Source organism: Musca autumnalis, unplaced genomic scaffold (assembly GCF_047663935.1).
Source record: "Musca autumnalis isolate F117 unplaced genomic scaffold, ASM4766393v1 scaffold_1, whole genome shotgun sequence".
Classification (NCBI taxonomy): domain Eukaryota; kingdom Metazoa; phylum Arthropoda; class Insecta; order Diptera; family Muscidae; genus Musca; species Musca autumnalis.
This window is the reverse complement of record NW_027411644.1, coordinates 52789422-52803861: the sequence shown is the minus strand read 5'-3', so window position 1 is coordinate 52803861 and position 14440 is coordinate 52789422. Positions and strand designations below refer to the sequence as shown.

At 40.4% G+C, this 14440-nt stretch overlaps 1 protein-coding gene across 1 annotated transcript; it reads right to left on the bottom strand.

Annotated features, from left to right (window-relative positions):
* Positions 1–259: 259 nt before the first annotated feature.
* On the bottom strand, positions 260–13096 carry LOC141397633 (uncharacterized). The gene is made up of 9 exons (XM_073974189.1): positions 12784–13096; positions 5075–5532; positions 4822–5013; positions 2020–2367; positions 1751–1952; positions 1433–1558; positions 946–1374; positions 648–884; positions 260–582 (listed from the first exon to the last, which is right to left on the bottom strand). The coding sequence occupies exons 1-9, from the start codon at positions 12866–12868 to the stop codon at positions 410–412; spliced, it is 2250 nt and encodes a 749-aa protein (XP_073830290.1). The 5' UTR covers positions 12869–13096; the 3' UTR covers positions 260–409.
* Between the last annotated feature and the right edge of the window lie 1344 nt (positions 13097–14440).

Sequence of the window (14440 nt, the reverse complement as noted above, 5' to 3'; positions counted from 1 at the left end):
CGCAACCCTTTTGACCTTTAATCCTAATCCACATTGAACTTAACGACAGTCCAAAACAAGCCACAAAATTCTGAAAAGACCCTAAATACGTTCGATCTGTCCATAATTCACATAGGCTGAGGGTATACCTCTGTCGGCAAAGCCGACTAATACTTTTTTACTTGTAGGTATATTTGCCACCGTTGAATAGGTCTGAACAGGGTAGTACTCTTTGAAGTGAAGACAACTTTCCCCTTTATCCCTCCCTATGAACTATAACTCCTTTGAACTTTTCTTTTAATGTCTTTATTCAAACTAAAATTATTTCTTTTAATTCTAAAGAATTACAAAAGTAAGACCATAATGACTATGGCCGGAGCTTCTTGAACACATCATATTCTTGCCTTAATTCTTCTTTCCTTCCCTCTCTTCAATAATTCGGTCCCTTATTATAGTAATTTTGGGGTCCCTTGTTATTTTGGGGACCTTTATTGCTCCACTGTTGTTGGGCCAATTGCAGAGGATAGGTATATGCCGCCATGTATGAAGTACAATCTGGACAAGAGCCTGGTTGGCCAGGTGGACCGCGAGCACCAGGTTCACCTGAAAATAAAGACAAAAACACATATTTTAGTAAAGGTAAAAAATACAATTCTGTGCCCACAAACCTGGTTTGCCAGTATCACCCCGTTCGCCGGGTCTACCAGGGGCTCCATCAATGCCCACACCTGCTGGACCGGGGGCACCAGGTGGTCCCATGGGTCCCTCACGACCCTCACCGGGATAACCACGATCTCCCTTTTCACCATCACGTCCGGGAGGACCCATTTCTCCAGGGGCCCCGGGATGGCCATTGATGCCAGGGTAACCGCGCTCACCCTGGGGACCACGGGGACCAGGTTCACCTGCATGGAAAATGGAAAATCATAAAAGTAAATTGCATTTTTATGTGCTCCCAAGACATACCTTGTATACCCTGAGGTCCAGGTGGTCCAGGACGACTAATGCCCCTACGCCCAGGGGGACCAGGTGGTCCGATGAGTGTATGGGATATTTCACTAATATAATCACGTACCACACTCATACAAATATCTCTCATGCGTCCCTCATCAAAGTTGTAGTTAATGTTTTCAACCGGTAGACCAGGTAGGCCAGGTGCACCGGGCAGGCCTGGAGGACCCGGCTGTCCAGGTTGTCCTGGATTTCCTGGCATACCAGCTGGTCCCATTGGACCAGGAGGACCCATTTTTGTATCCCAATTAGACGATGTGTGGGTTGTTGCTGGCCCTGGTGGGCCAGGTGGACCTGGTGGTCCAGGACGGCCATCAGCACCATCTAAGCCGGGTAATCCTCTTTCACCTTTTTCTCCTGGAGTGCCAGGTGCACCAGGAGGGCCTGTGAGGGAAATATGTTGGATTTAAATCAAACTATTGTTTATATCTGAGTGGTTTACCTTGAACTGCCAAACCCAATTGTCCCTCTACCACTGCTGGAGGCCCTGGTGGACCAGGACGGCCATCCAAGCCAGGAAAACCTCTTTCACCCTTGTCACCTTTGGGCCCAGGTTCACCGGTTGCACCTACAAGAAAATAATAAATTAGTTTCCTACATAATCACAATATCGAGGATGGGGAACTTCAGACGAAGAGATCAGTTGTTCTCCTTGAGGGGTTATCGCCAGCGCCAAGTATAACTCATATCCGTTCCAAGTGTTGGGAAATTTCTATCTTTATGGTCTAGAAAGTTAGTCCAGAAAGTCAATTTTCCTTACCTTGTATACCAAAACCAGGTGGTCCCTGAGGTCCTGGTAGGCCAGCAATACCTTTAAGTCCTGGTGGACCTGGAGGACCTTGTGCCCCCGACAGCCCTGGTAATCCATTTAAGCCAGCATCTCCTTTTTCACCTTTTAAACCATCTAATTGACTATAAGCACCTATAGATGAAGCTGGATTTCCGGGAATACCTGGAGGACCCTATTAAAAATTGAATTAAAATGTTCATTCATCCTATGAATTAAAGAAAATGTGTGCTCAAACTTACTGCAGGTCCTGGCCAACCCCTTAAACCGGGTGGTCCTGGTAGGCCAGGTGGACCACGTGGACATTGTTCGGGACAGGTTATATCTTCGTTACCATGAAGGTGGTATTTTGGTGTACTCTCAATATTCCACCATTTTTCCGTTGTAGTATCCAAAAATCCAAACTTGAAAGGATCCGGAGTAGTTGTACTTTCGAACTTATCGGGTTTATAACGACTTGTGGTCGATGTTGTGGGTCTCTCATACTCATTACGGCTTCTGTTCGTTTTTATATATTGCGGTAAATCATCACAGGTTGTAGTGGCAGGTTTATCCTTGTCACAGCTGAATATCATCCATTGTAAGTCGATCTAAAGTGGGAAAGGCAAAAATATGGCTTAAGGTCTTCTAGAGACAAAAAGACCTTTTGAGGGTCCTCCGCAGGAGGCCTTCATGAAATCTTCTGCAGGCAGAAGAGCTCTGGGATCTCCTATGCGCAATAGACCTCTTGTGGTATTCCATAGACAGCAGACATCTTGAGGTTTTCGATATAGGCAGAAGATCTGTGGAAATCTTCTATAGATCGAAGAATTTTACAGGTCTTTTATAGGCAAAAGACCTCTTGAGGTCTTCTATAGGCAGAAGAACTCTTGAGGTCTTCTATTGGCAAAAGACCTCTTGAGGTCTTCTATATATATATAAGAACTTTTGAGGTCTTCGATAGATAGAAGACCTCTTGAGGTCTTCTATAGGCAGAATTCCTATTGAGGTCTTCTATAGGCAGAAGACCTCTTGAGGTATTCTATTGGCAGAAGACCTCTTGAGGTCTTCTATAGGCAGAAGACCTCTTGAGGTCTTCTATAGGCAGAAGACCTCTTGAGGTCTTCTATAGGCAGAATACCTATTGAGGTCTTCTATAGGCAGAAGACTTCTTGAGGTATTCTATTGGCAGAAGATCTCTTGAGGTCTTCTATAGGCAGAAGACCTTAATTCTTCTTGAGGTCTTTTATAGGCAGAAGACCTCTTGAGGTCTTCCACAGGCAGAAGACCTCTTGAGGTCTTCTATAGGCAGAATACCTATTGAGGTCTTCTATAGGCAGAATACCTCTTGAGGTATTCTATTGGCTGAAGACCTCTTGAGGTCTTCTATAGGCAGAAGACCTCTTGAGGTCTTCTATAGGCAGAAGACCTCTTGAGGTCATCGATAGATAGAAGACCTCTTGATGTCTTCGATGGACAGATAACCACGTGAGGTCTTCGATAGACAGATAACCTATAGACAGAAGACCTCTTCGATAGATATAAGACCTCTTGAGGTCTCCTATATACAGAAGACCTCTTGAGGTCTTCTACAGACTGAAGACTTCTTGAGAGAGAAGGCGTCTTGAGGTATTTTATAGACAGAAGAACTTTGAGGTCTTCTATAGACAGAAGACCTCTTGTGGTCTTCTATAGACAGAAGACCTCTTGAGGTCTTCTAAAGACAGCAGACCTCTTGAGGTCATCGATAGATAGAAGACCTCTTGATGTCTTCGATGGACAGAAGACCACGTGAGGTCTTCGATAGACAGATAACCTCTTGAGGTTTTCGATAGACAGAAGACCTCTTCGATAGATATAAGACCTCTTGAGGCCTCCTATATACAGAAGACCTCTTGAGGTCTTCTACAGACTGAAGACTTCTTGAGAGAGAAGGCGTTTTGAGGTATTTTATAGACAGAAGAAGTTTGAGGTCTTCTATAGACAGCAGACCTCTTGAGGTCTTCTATAGACAGAAGACCTCTTGAGGTCTTCTATAGACAGAAGACCTCTTGAGGTCTTCTATAGACAGAAGACCTCTTGAGGTCTTCTATAGACAGAAGACCTCTTGAAGTCTTCTATAGGCAGAATACCTCTCGAGGTTTTCGAGAGATAGAGGACCTCTTGAGGTCTTCGATAGACAGAGGACCTTTTGAAGTTTTCGATAGGCAGAAGATATCTTCTAAAGACATAAGACCTCTTGAGGTCTTCTATATACAGAATACCTCTTGAGGTCTTCTACAGACTGAAGACTTCTTGAGAGAGGAGACGTCTTTAGGTATTTTATAGACAGAAGATGACTTGAGGTCTTCTATAGACAGAAGACCTCTTGAGGCCTTCTATAGACAGAAAACGTCTTGAACTCTTCGATAGATAGAAGACCTATATAGGTCTTCGATGGATAGAATTTTTGTGAAATATTCGATAGACAGAAGGGCTCTTTAGGTCTTCGATAAACAGAATAATTTTTGAAGCCTTGTATAGACGGAAGACCTCTTGAGATCCTTTAAAGACAGAAGACCTCTTGAGGTATTTTATAGACAAAAGATCTCTTGAAGTCTTCTATAGAGGGAAGACCTCTTGACGACATAGGACTTCTTGAGGTTTTTTATATGCAGAAGGACGTTCGGAGGTCGTCTATAGGCTAACGCTCATCCTCTAGAGGTCTCCACTAGACAGACGATATTTTTAGGTCTTCTATAGACAGAAGGCCTCCTATTTACAGGAGACTTCTTGAGGACTTCTATAGACATAAGGCCTTGTATAAACGGAAGCCTTGTATAAACGAAAAACCTCTTGAAGTCTTCTAAAGACGAAAGATCTCTTGAGATCTTCCACAGACAGAAGATCTCTTGACAAAATACGCTTGAGGTCACCTATGCAAAAAACCTCTTGAGACCTTTAAGATACTTTAAGGTCTTGAGGACTTCCTGAGGTCTTCCATAAACAGAAGACTACTTAAGGACTTCATTTGATCCTTATTTCTCAGAATTTTTGTTTCTATAGCTTTGCATATGTCTACTTACCGGTACAGTTTCCCTGCTTGAACAAGTGCGGGCCACAGTAAAGGCACCATCAGTGGCATCAATGGGACCACGGACATCCAAAGGTGCCTTGAAGCTACCACGATTATCTGGTACAGGTTTACAATCTACCCACAATCGAACACCATCCTGGCTTACACCCAACATAACTTTGTGCCAGGAACGATCAAAGATCTGTTGAAGAAACAAAAAAAAATAATTTCCACATTTTCTTAATCCTTGAAACAAATCTTACCTCTAACTCTTCGAATGTCACCGTTTGTAGAGAACCATCAAATTTAGGCAATGAAAATTCAATGGCATTTATACCCGGATTAATTGTAACACTCATCTGCGATTCGTATTCATAGTTGCTCAACTCGAACAGATACCATTCGTAGCGTGGCTGTTGTTGTGGCACTCGGAATGTACATTCAAATGAAAATTCATTTGGTATACCCTTGGGAAATGCCCGCGATGATTCAATTGTCATATTCGAATATTCACTGATGTGATAGGCGTGCTGATAACTCGTTGAGCCACCGATTTGTGTGACGCCCTGCGCTTCGTATTGATACTCATCGAAACGATACGAATGTAATATGTCGTATGTGGTTAAATCGGGATCACCGGGTCGCACAACATTACACGGTTCAACGGGCACAAAATCGGCATCATCATCTTCGTCATAATAATCGTGTGGCGCATTGTTTACTGTGGCAATTAAAAATAAACGAATAATAATTAATTAAAATAGGGTAAAATAATTAAAAAATAAAACAATTGATAAGTGTGAAACAATCGAGATGCATTGTAATCAGAATCAGAATATAGTGTGAAAACCAATAGGGTAGCAGTATACCGTCTACTGAAGCAGCGTAAGAACTGAGGCGATTCAATGATAAGGTGAACACAGCAGCTGTTAAACATTATCTGGCTAGGACCGAAGAGGGTCCAATGGACAAAATTTAATTTTTGTAATTTATATGTGCTCGGTTGGTCACGTCCACAGATGCAATAGATGTTGGGATTGAGTGCATCTCAGGGGTTTGTTCTGTACTAGTCCATGCTAGGGACTACGACTATGTTGCTGATTGTTGTGTGAACACAGCCCCCTGTGAGTCATCGTCATCAGATTACGCAAATTCGCGGCAGCCCCCCCAACAGCAGCCGTTGTTATTCCAATCCCTAAAAATGCATCCTTTTTGCAATTTAATGGCAATGGATTCCGAGCTAAGATCGAGGAAATAGTGGAGTCGGAAGAATGTCATGGTCGCGGCGTTGTCGCAAACCAAGCTCACCAACAATTGCAGTTTACAGCGATGGTAATAATGTATTGAGGAAGGATCGCACCAGAAGTGGAGGTGGGCAATTAGCTTTCCTATTCCACCAGTCTTATCAATACATACCTATCTCGTTTGAGCCGTACATGCAACGTATAGGTGTAGCAGTCAGGTATGGAACTGTCAAGGTAGAGTTGCTGAACGTATTCATCCCGCCGATAAATAGCTTTACTCCTGGCTTTAGCTCGTTTTGGCAAGGTCTCAAACAATTGGTCTTGGTGGACTTTAGACTTGCTGAACGTATTCATCCCGCCGATAAATAGCTTTACTCCTGGCTTTAGCTCGTTTTGGGAAGGTTTCAAACAATTGGTCTTGGTGGACTTTAATGCTCATCATGAGTTGTAGCATTCGGTCCACTGAAACGACCAGAGGATTATAGCGCTGTCTGAGCAGATATACATATAGCTATACGTTTTGCACGCTCAATGAGGTCGCCCCTACCTGAATTAGCGGAGAGTGTCACAGTTCGCCTGACGTAACCATCGTTTCTGAAAAATGACGTCAACTGATCAGACCATATCTCCGTAATTGTCTCTATCTGCAGATCGCCCGATTTCATCACCTCTGAATGCCGCACGTTCATCAATCATGGGAAAGCCAATTGGAAGAGTTTCAGAGAGGTCACTAACAACCGCTTTAGAGATCTGCAGAAAGCTACCCGAACGTCATCATCACAGCTGCAGCCTGCTGGTTGAATACCCGAAAAGAGACCAAACTTCTCAGCTTCGTCGTGCCAACCCCAGTCAGGGAGCTGACTTTGGAAGTTAACAGGTTGGTCCGGGAGCATAAGCGGAACAAATGATTAAATCATCTGAAGAGTTGAAACATTGGAGCCGGAATAAGTGAATTGTGAGCAACGATCATGTTACTCTCGAATCCTGGAAAGATGGAAGATGGGACCTCAGTCACGTTTAGCGACGTTACACTGACTGACCCGATTCACAAGAAAAAACAAGATTTCTTCCTGTCAAGGAGGAACTACGACAATTTAAAATGTATGATGTTGCGAGTGTCATCAGGAACGCTAAATCATCCAAGGCGTTGGGTCCTGATGGAATCTCCAAGGTAATGCTGAAACAGGTGGATGTGCAGGAAGTCGAGTATCTCACTAAAGTTTTCAATCAGTGGCTACCCACCCATATTGTTTCGCGAAGTCTGGAAAATGGGCAGGCTGGTCCCGCTGCTGAGGCCAGACAAGGATGACAGCAAAGGTGAATCGTACAGTCACCGCTCTTGTCACCCGTAAACCCTTGAGGCTTTTCTCCTGCCCAGTGACGGAAATAGCTATTCAGTTGCCGATCATCAGCATGGATTCCGTAAGCAGCACAACAACAGCGCTGCACGCCATTTCTACACAGTGGAGGACTCAATCAGAGACCGCCGTGTGTTATAGAACAGTGATGGTGGCGCTTGACTTATCAAAACCCTTTGATACTGTCAAGCATTCCACGCTGTTTGAAGACATGGAGCAGACAATCCTCCGGCTATATTTGAAACTTTGCAAAATGAATTATATGGGTGGACGCCAATCGTACCCCAAGGTGGGGTAATATATCGGATCTTGTCGTGAGGTACCTTTCCTGATGTCATTAGTAGACATCGGAATTTTATGCAACCCCTGTTTTTGGTCCGATTCATGTCAAATTTTGGGACTGGGCATATTTTTAGGTGGAGAGTTGTTTACCCCCACGAAAGACCTAATACCGAATTTCAGCCATTTTGGCGGGATATTGAGGCCACAACCTTCAAAATACCGGAAATCGGGAGGTACCGTGCTATGGGGGCTACATGAAGACGTGGACCTATACCGGCAAATTTCAGGTGGAAAGTTTTATACCCCCAAGGAAGACTTAATATCAAATGTCAGCCATTTCGGAGGGATTTGAGGCCACAACTTTCAAAATACCAGAAATCCGGAGGTACCGTTCTATGGGGGCTATATGAAGGCGTGAACCTATACCGAGAAATTTCACGTGGAAAGTTTTATACCCCCAAGGAAGACTTAATACCAAATTTCAGTCATTTCGGGGGGATATTGAGGCTACTACTTTCAAAATACCGAAAATCGGGAGATACCGTTCCATGGGGGCTATATAAAGACGGGGACCTATACTGACAAATTTCAGGTGGAAAGGTTTGTACCCCCAAGGAAGACATAATACCAAATTTCACCCATTTTGGAGCGGTATTGAGGCCACAACCTTCTAGATACCAGAAATCCGGATGTACCGTTCTATGGGGGCTACATGAAGACGTGGACCTATACCGACAAATTTCAGGTGGAAAGTTTTATACCCCCAAGGAAGACTTAATACCAAATTTCAGCCATTTCGGAGGGATATTGAGGCCACAACTTTCAAAATACCAGAAATCCGCAGGTACCGTTCTATGGGGGCTATATGAAGACGTGAACCTATACCGAGAAATTTCAGGTGGAAAGTTTTATACTCCCAACGAAGACTTTATACAAAATGTCATCCATTTAAGTGTGATGTTGAGGCCAGAACCTTCAAAATATCGGAAATCGGGAGGTACCGTTCTATGGGGGCTATATGAAGACGTGGACCCATGCGGACAAATTTCAGGTGTAAAGTTTCATACCCCTAACGAAGACTTAATACCACATTTCAGTCATTTCGGTGAGATTTTTAAGACCACAAATCCTTGTATATATTTTTGCATATGGTTTTGCATATGCTCATTTTATGCAAATATGTAAAAATATGCTCGATATGCAAAATATGCAAAAATTTCTGGGCCTAATTCGTTTTATTTTGTGATAAAACGAGTTTCTGTCTAATCAGATTTTCTCTACGGCCATCCTAGCAATATATGCATTTCCATACGATTCCGCTGTCTAGTCATTAGTGAAAGGCTGACCAACTAGTTGACTGATATTACCAACTTTTCCACCCAAGGCCACTCTGTTCATCACATGGACGGCAGAGATGAGAACATAGCTGAATGTCATGATCGATGGTAGGAGAATTTCGACCACAAACCACCTCAAAATTCTGTTCATGTCGTCCGCGCATGCCACAGCTATCTGCGACAATCTGATATGTAGGAACAAGGTCCTCAAAACCCTAGCCGGTAGTCCTTGGGATGCAGATAAAGAAAGCTTGTTGACCACATTTAACGTAATAGGTCTGTCTGTGGTAAGCTATTTAGAACCAGTGTGGTCTGCGAATATATGCATGGAAAAATATTCAAACCTATCAGAATGCAGCCCTGAGAACTGCAACAGGGACGAGGCACCCTTCAGTGGACTATCTACATGAGCAGATTCAGTACAGTACAGCAACACAACGGCATGCTTTCGTTGGTCAGTAGTCACACGCGTAAAGAGCCAATCTGTACTCGTTCGTCCCCGCTCTCACCCAAAAACTCAATTTACTTTACCACAAAGTTTGCGCGTGTGACGACTGACTTGCATTACTTGGTCGCGTATTATCGTGAGAGGCATGTCAGGGGGGATCTTAAGGTTCTAGAAAGAGAGAACCCCTAGATCAACAAGCCTATGAAGCAGATTTAAATGACATTCACCCGGACGCAGTCGCAGATGCCATAAACAACTATCTTGTGTATAAGGTCCTCTGAGAACATCTCCCATCTATGGCTGCTGAGGAGCGTCAGCTGCTAAAATAAACCAGAGTAGTTTTTGCTCAACTACGGTCGATATAGTGTAGCCGTCCGAATTTTTATAAGGCCCAGATTGCGGTAAAGGGCAGCACGATACACTGCAAGGCACATCTAAGACGATTCGAAGGCAAATTCGCTTCAACAAAAAATTTTTATAATAACCGGATTTTAGTAGTAATTTGAACGATGTAAAAATTCTGTATTGTCGGGGTTCATCGGAATCGAAGATATCTTTGGTTTCTTTGGGTTACTTCGTTTTCATACCCTACACCACTATGTGGGGAGGGTATTATAAGTTGGTTTTGCCCAAAAAGTTTGTAACGCATCGGAATAATGGTCGTATATACATATATATACCAAAATGATTGTCTCGACGAGCTGAGTCGATCTGGCTATGTGTGTCCGTCCGTCCGTCTGTCCATCTAAACCTTGTAATCACGCTACAGGTCGCAATTTTAATCGGATCGTCACCAAATTTTGGGTGTTAATGAGGGTCCCGGAGGGGAAGAAGCCTATTGATTTTGGTGATGGTCGGATAATATTTAGGTATCGAAATGGGCAAAAAAACTTATTTGGAGAAAAAGTCAACGTTTTTTTCCAAAGCAAATATCTCAGCTTCCATATGGGGTGTACCAAAAGCAAAACCTGCTAATGAAAGTAGAAAATATCACCTTTCTAACAGTGTAAAGGTTGTAAAGGAGGTTGTCGTAGGTGGGCAAACAACGAAGATATCGCAATAGCCGCAAATTAAACCCAACTTTTCATTTTTGCGATTTTAGTTATAATGACGAATATCACAGCTTTGGTTGGCGACTTTCCAAAAGCAAAGTCTGGCTATGAAAGTAAAAAATCCCATATTTACAATGATGTAGCGCAGGTTTGCGTATGTGGCCAAATAACGGAGATAACGCAATAGTCGGTAATACATCCCATTTTTTAATTTTTTTTTTGTAATCACTCTACATGTCGCAATTTTGATCGGATCGTCACCAAATTTTGGGTGTTGGTGAGGGTCCCGGAGGGGAAGAAGCCTATTGATTTTGGTGCTGGTAGGATAACATTTAGGGGTCGGAATGGGCAAAAAACTTTTTTGGAGAAAAAGACAATGTTTTTTTCCAAACCGAATATCTCAGCTTCTGTAGGGGGTATGCCAAAAGCAAAACCTGCTAATGAAAGTAGAAAATATCACCTTTACAACGATGTAACGTAAGTTGTCGTTGGTGGTAAAACAACGAAGATATCGCAATAGCCGCTAATAGAACCCAACTTTTCATATTTGCGATTTTAATAATAATGACGAATATCACAGCTTTAGTTGGGGACCTTCCAAAAGCAAAGTCTGACTATGAAGGTAGAAAATCCCATCTTTACAATGCTGCAAAGTAGGTAGACGTAGGTGGCCAAATAACGGAGATATCGCAATAGTCGGTACTACCTTCAATTTTTTTTTTGTAATCACGCTACAGGTCTCAATTTTGATCGGATCGTCACGAAATTTTGGGGGTTAATGGGGGTCCTACAGAGGAAGAACCCTATTGATTTTTGTCTATTAAGTTTGGTGATAGTCGGTCAATATTCAGGAGTCAGAATAAGCAAAAAGCTTATGTGGAGAAAAGTCAAAGTTTTTTCTTATGCGAATATCTCCGCTTCCGTCAATGGAAGAAGAAAAGATCTCCTTTATGTTGATGCAAAGTATGTTGGCGTAGGTGGGAAAACGACCGAGATATCGCAAAAGTCAGTAATATATCCAATTTTTCCATTTTTTTGTATTCACGCTACAGGTTGAAATTTTGATCGAATAGCCACGAAATTTTGGGGGTAGATGGGGGCCCACAGAGGAAGAAGCCTATTGATTTTTGTGATAGTCGGATAATATTTAGGCCTCGGAATGGGGGAAAGCTCATGTGGAGACAAATTCAAAGTTTTATTCTTTGTGAATATATCGGCTTTTATTAGGGATATTCCAACGGCAAAGCCTGTCAATGGAAGAAGAAAATACTACCTTTACATTGGTGTAAAGTAGGTTGGCGGAGGTGGTCAAACAAGGGAGATACCACAATAGTCGGTAATCCATCCAATTCTTCCATTTTTTGCAATCAAGCTACAGGTCGTAATTTTTATCGGATGATCTCGAAATTTTGGTTGCTTATGTTGGTCTCAGAGAGAAAAAGGCATATTATGTTTGGTGGTAGTCGGATTATATTCCCTAAAATAAATGTTTACCAGTGAAAAGCTTATGCACAGGGGTAGTGGTGTAGGGTATCACATGGTCGGCCCCTTCCCGACTATAGCCTTTGCTCACTTGTTTTATTTTATAGCGGTAGATGTAGAGAAAAAGAGGATTTCTTACATTTGCAACTTTAAACGGCCATAGCTTATTTTTTTTCACCACCCCAATTTTTACATCAGAACCCTTGAGTAATTTTCCAGTTGCATTGTGTAATCGTCACCTTTACCAACCATGCAACAACATTTATATTGTTATTTGAGATTGAATATTTTGAATCTGAATTCGTTTCAACAACTTTTTTCTTTATTTTTAGTTTTAAATTAATTAAAACCTGGGTCATTTTGGGTTATGCCTACATTTTTTGTTTGTTTCTTTGCCTTAAGAATTGGTACATTCAAAATTCCATTATAGACATTTGTCATCGAGATAACAGAGCGAGTTTTTCGTTGATAAAGAATGTAAAGTAGAACACGCACAGCTTAGATTATCTTCATTTTGACATATAAAATATGTATGACCAAATTTTGAGTTTTTCTAAAGCCGGAAATTAGTTGTGAAATTAATTTTTAATTTATTGTTAATTAATTATTATTATTAAATAATAGGTTAAACAATTTTTATTTAATTTTTTCTTTACGTTATCAAGTCCTTAATTTTATAAAACTTGCATAATTTTTTAATATCAAATTGTCACTTTATTTGGCTATATTTATTTTTTTAAAAAAGTCATTTTAATTATTTTTTACACACCGTTCTGTCCCACTGCAACTGCACTTTCAAATATTTGACTGCAGACAAATAATAAAATCAATAACTTTTTCAATTGATTTGTCATGTTTTAAAGGAATTCTTTTTCTTTCAATTACTTCCTCTTCACTTGAAAATTTTTCTAACAACACATTGTCCATTAAGTTTCAGTTTGAAAACGTTCTGTGGAAATTAATGCCGCTTAGAAGAAGAAAACGTTCCAATTCGTTTAAAGTTCAAATCACAACTGATACGAATCGAAAAGATTCAATTGAAAGAACAGTTTTTTCTTCGATGAAAAGAAAACATATGTCTGCGATTGCTCTCAAATAAAACCTAATATTGAGTTCGATTTTGTTTATGCTGATACAAAGTTGTTGTCACAACAAAACTGTCTGGGAGAATGAATGAATGCGTATTAACCCATTTGGGGACAAGTGAAATGTTTAATACTCAAAGAGTTATGAGGAGCATTATATGTTCGCACATGGATTAAATACTATGCAAGAAATAATTCCGGCACAAACGAGCATTTTTTTGAGAAATGTTTTAGGAGTAAACGTGGATTTTTTAACGAATATTTCTCAAGAAATATGTCAGGCATGAATGTGGATTTTTTTTTGAAAATATTTTTCAAGGAATATTTAAGGAATAAACGTGAATTTTTTAAAAAATATTTTTTAAGGAATAATTCAGGCATAAATGTGGTTTTTAAAGAATATTTTTCAAGGAATATCATTGCCATAAACGTGGATTTTTTTAAAGAATATTTTTCAAGAAATATCTTCGCCATAAACGTGGATTTTTTAAAGAATATTTTTCACGGAATATCATCGCCATAAACGTGGATTTTTTAAAGAATATTTTTCAAGGAATATCTTCGCCATAAACGTGGATTTTTTAAACAATATTTTTCAAGGAATATCTTCGCCATAAACGTGGATTTTTTAAAGAATATTTTTCAAGGAATATCTTCGCCATAAACGTGGATTTTTTAAAGAATATTTTTCAAGGAATATCTTCGCCATAAACGTAGATTTTTTAAAGAATATTTTTCAAGGAATATCTTCGCCATAAACGTGGATTTTTTAAACAATATTTTTCAAGGAATATCTTCGCCATAAACGTGGATTTTTTAAAGAATATTTTTCAAGGAATATCTTCGCCATAAACGTGGATTTTTTAAACAATATTTTTCAAGGAATATCTTCGCCATAAACGTGGATTTTTAAACAATATTTTTCAAGGAATATCTTCGCCATAAACCTTTATTTTTTAAATAAAATTATTCAAGGAATATCATCGCCATAAACGTGGATTTTTTAAACAATGTTTTTCAAGGAATATCATCGCCATAAACGTGGATTTTTTAAAGAATATTTTTCAAGGAATATCTTCGCCATAAACGTGGATTTTTTAAAGAATATTTTTCAAGGAATATCTTCGCCATAAACGTGGATTTTTTAAAGAATATTTTTCAAGGAATATCTTCGCCATAAACGTGGATTTTTTAAAGAATATTTTTCAAGGAATATCTTCGCCATAAACGTGGATTTTGTAAAGAATATTTTTCAAGGAATATCTTCACCATAAACGTGGATTTTTTTAAAGAATATTTTTCAAGGAATATCTTCGCCATAAACGTGGATTTTTTAAAGAA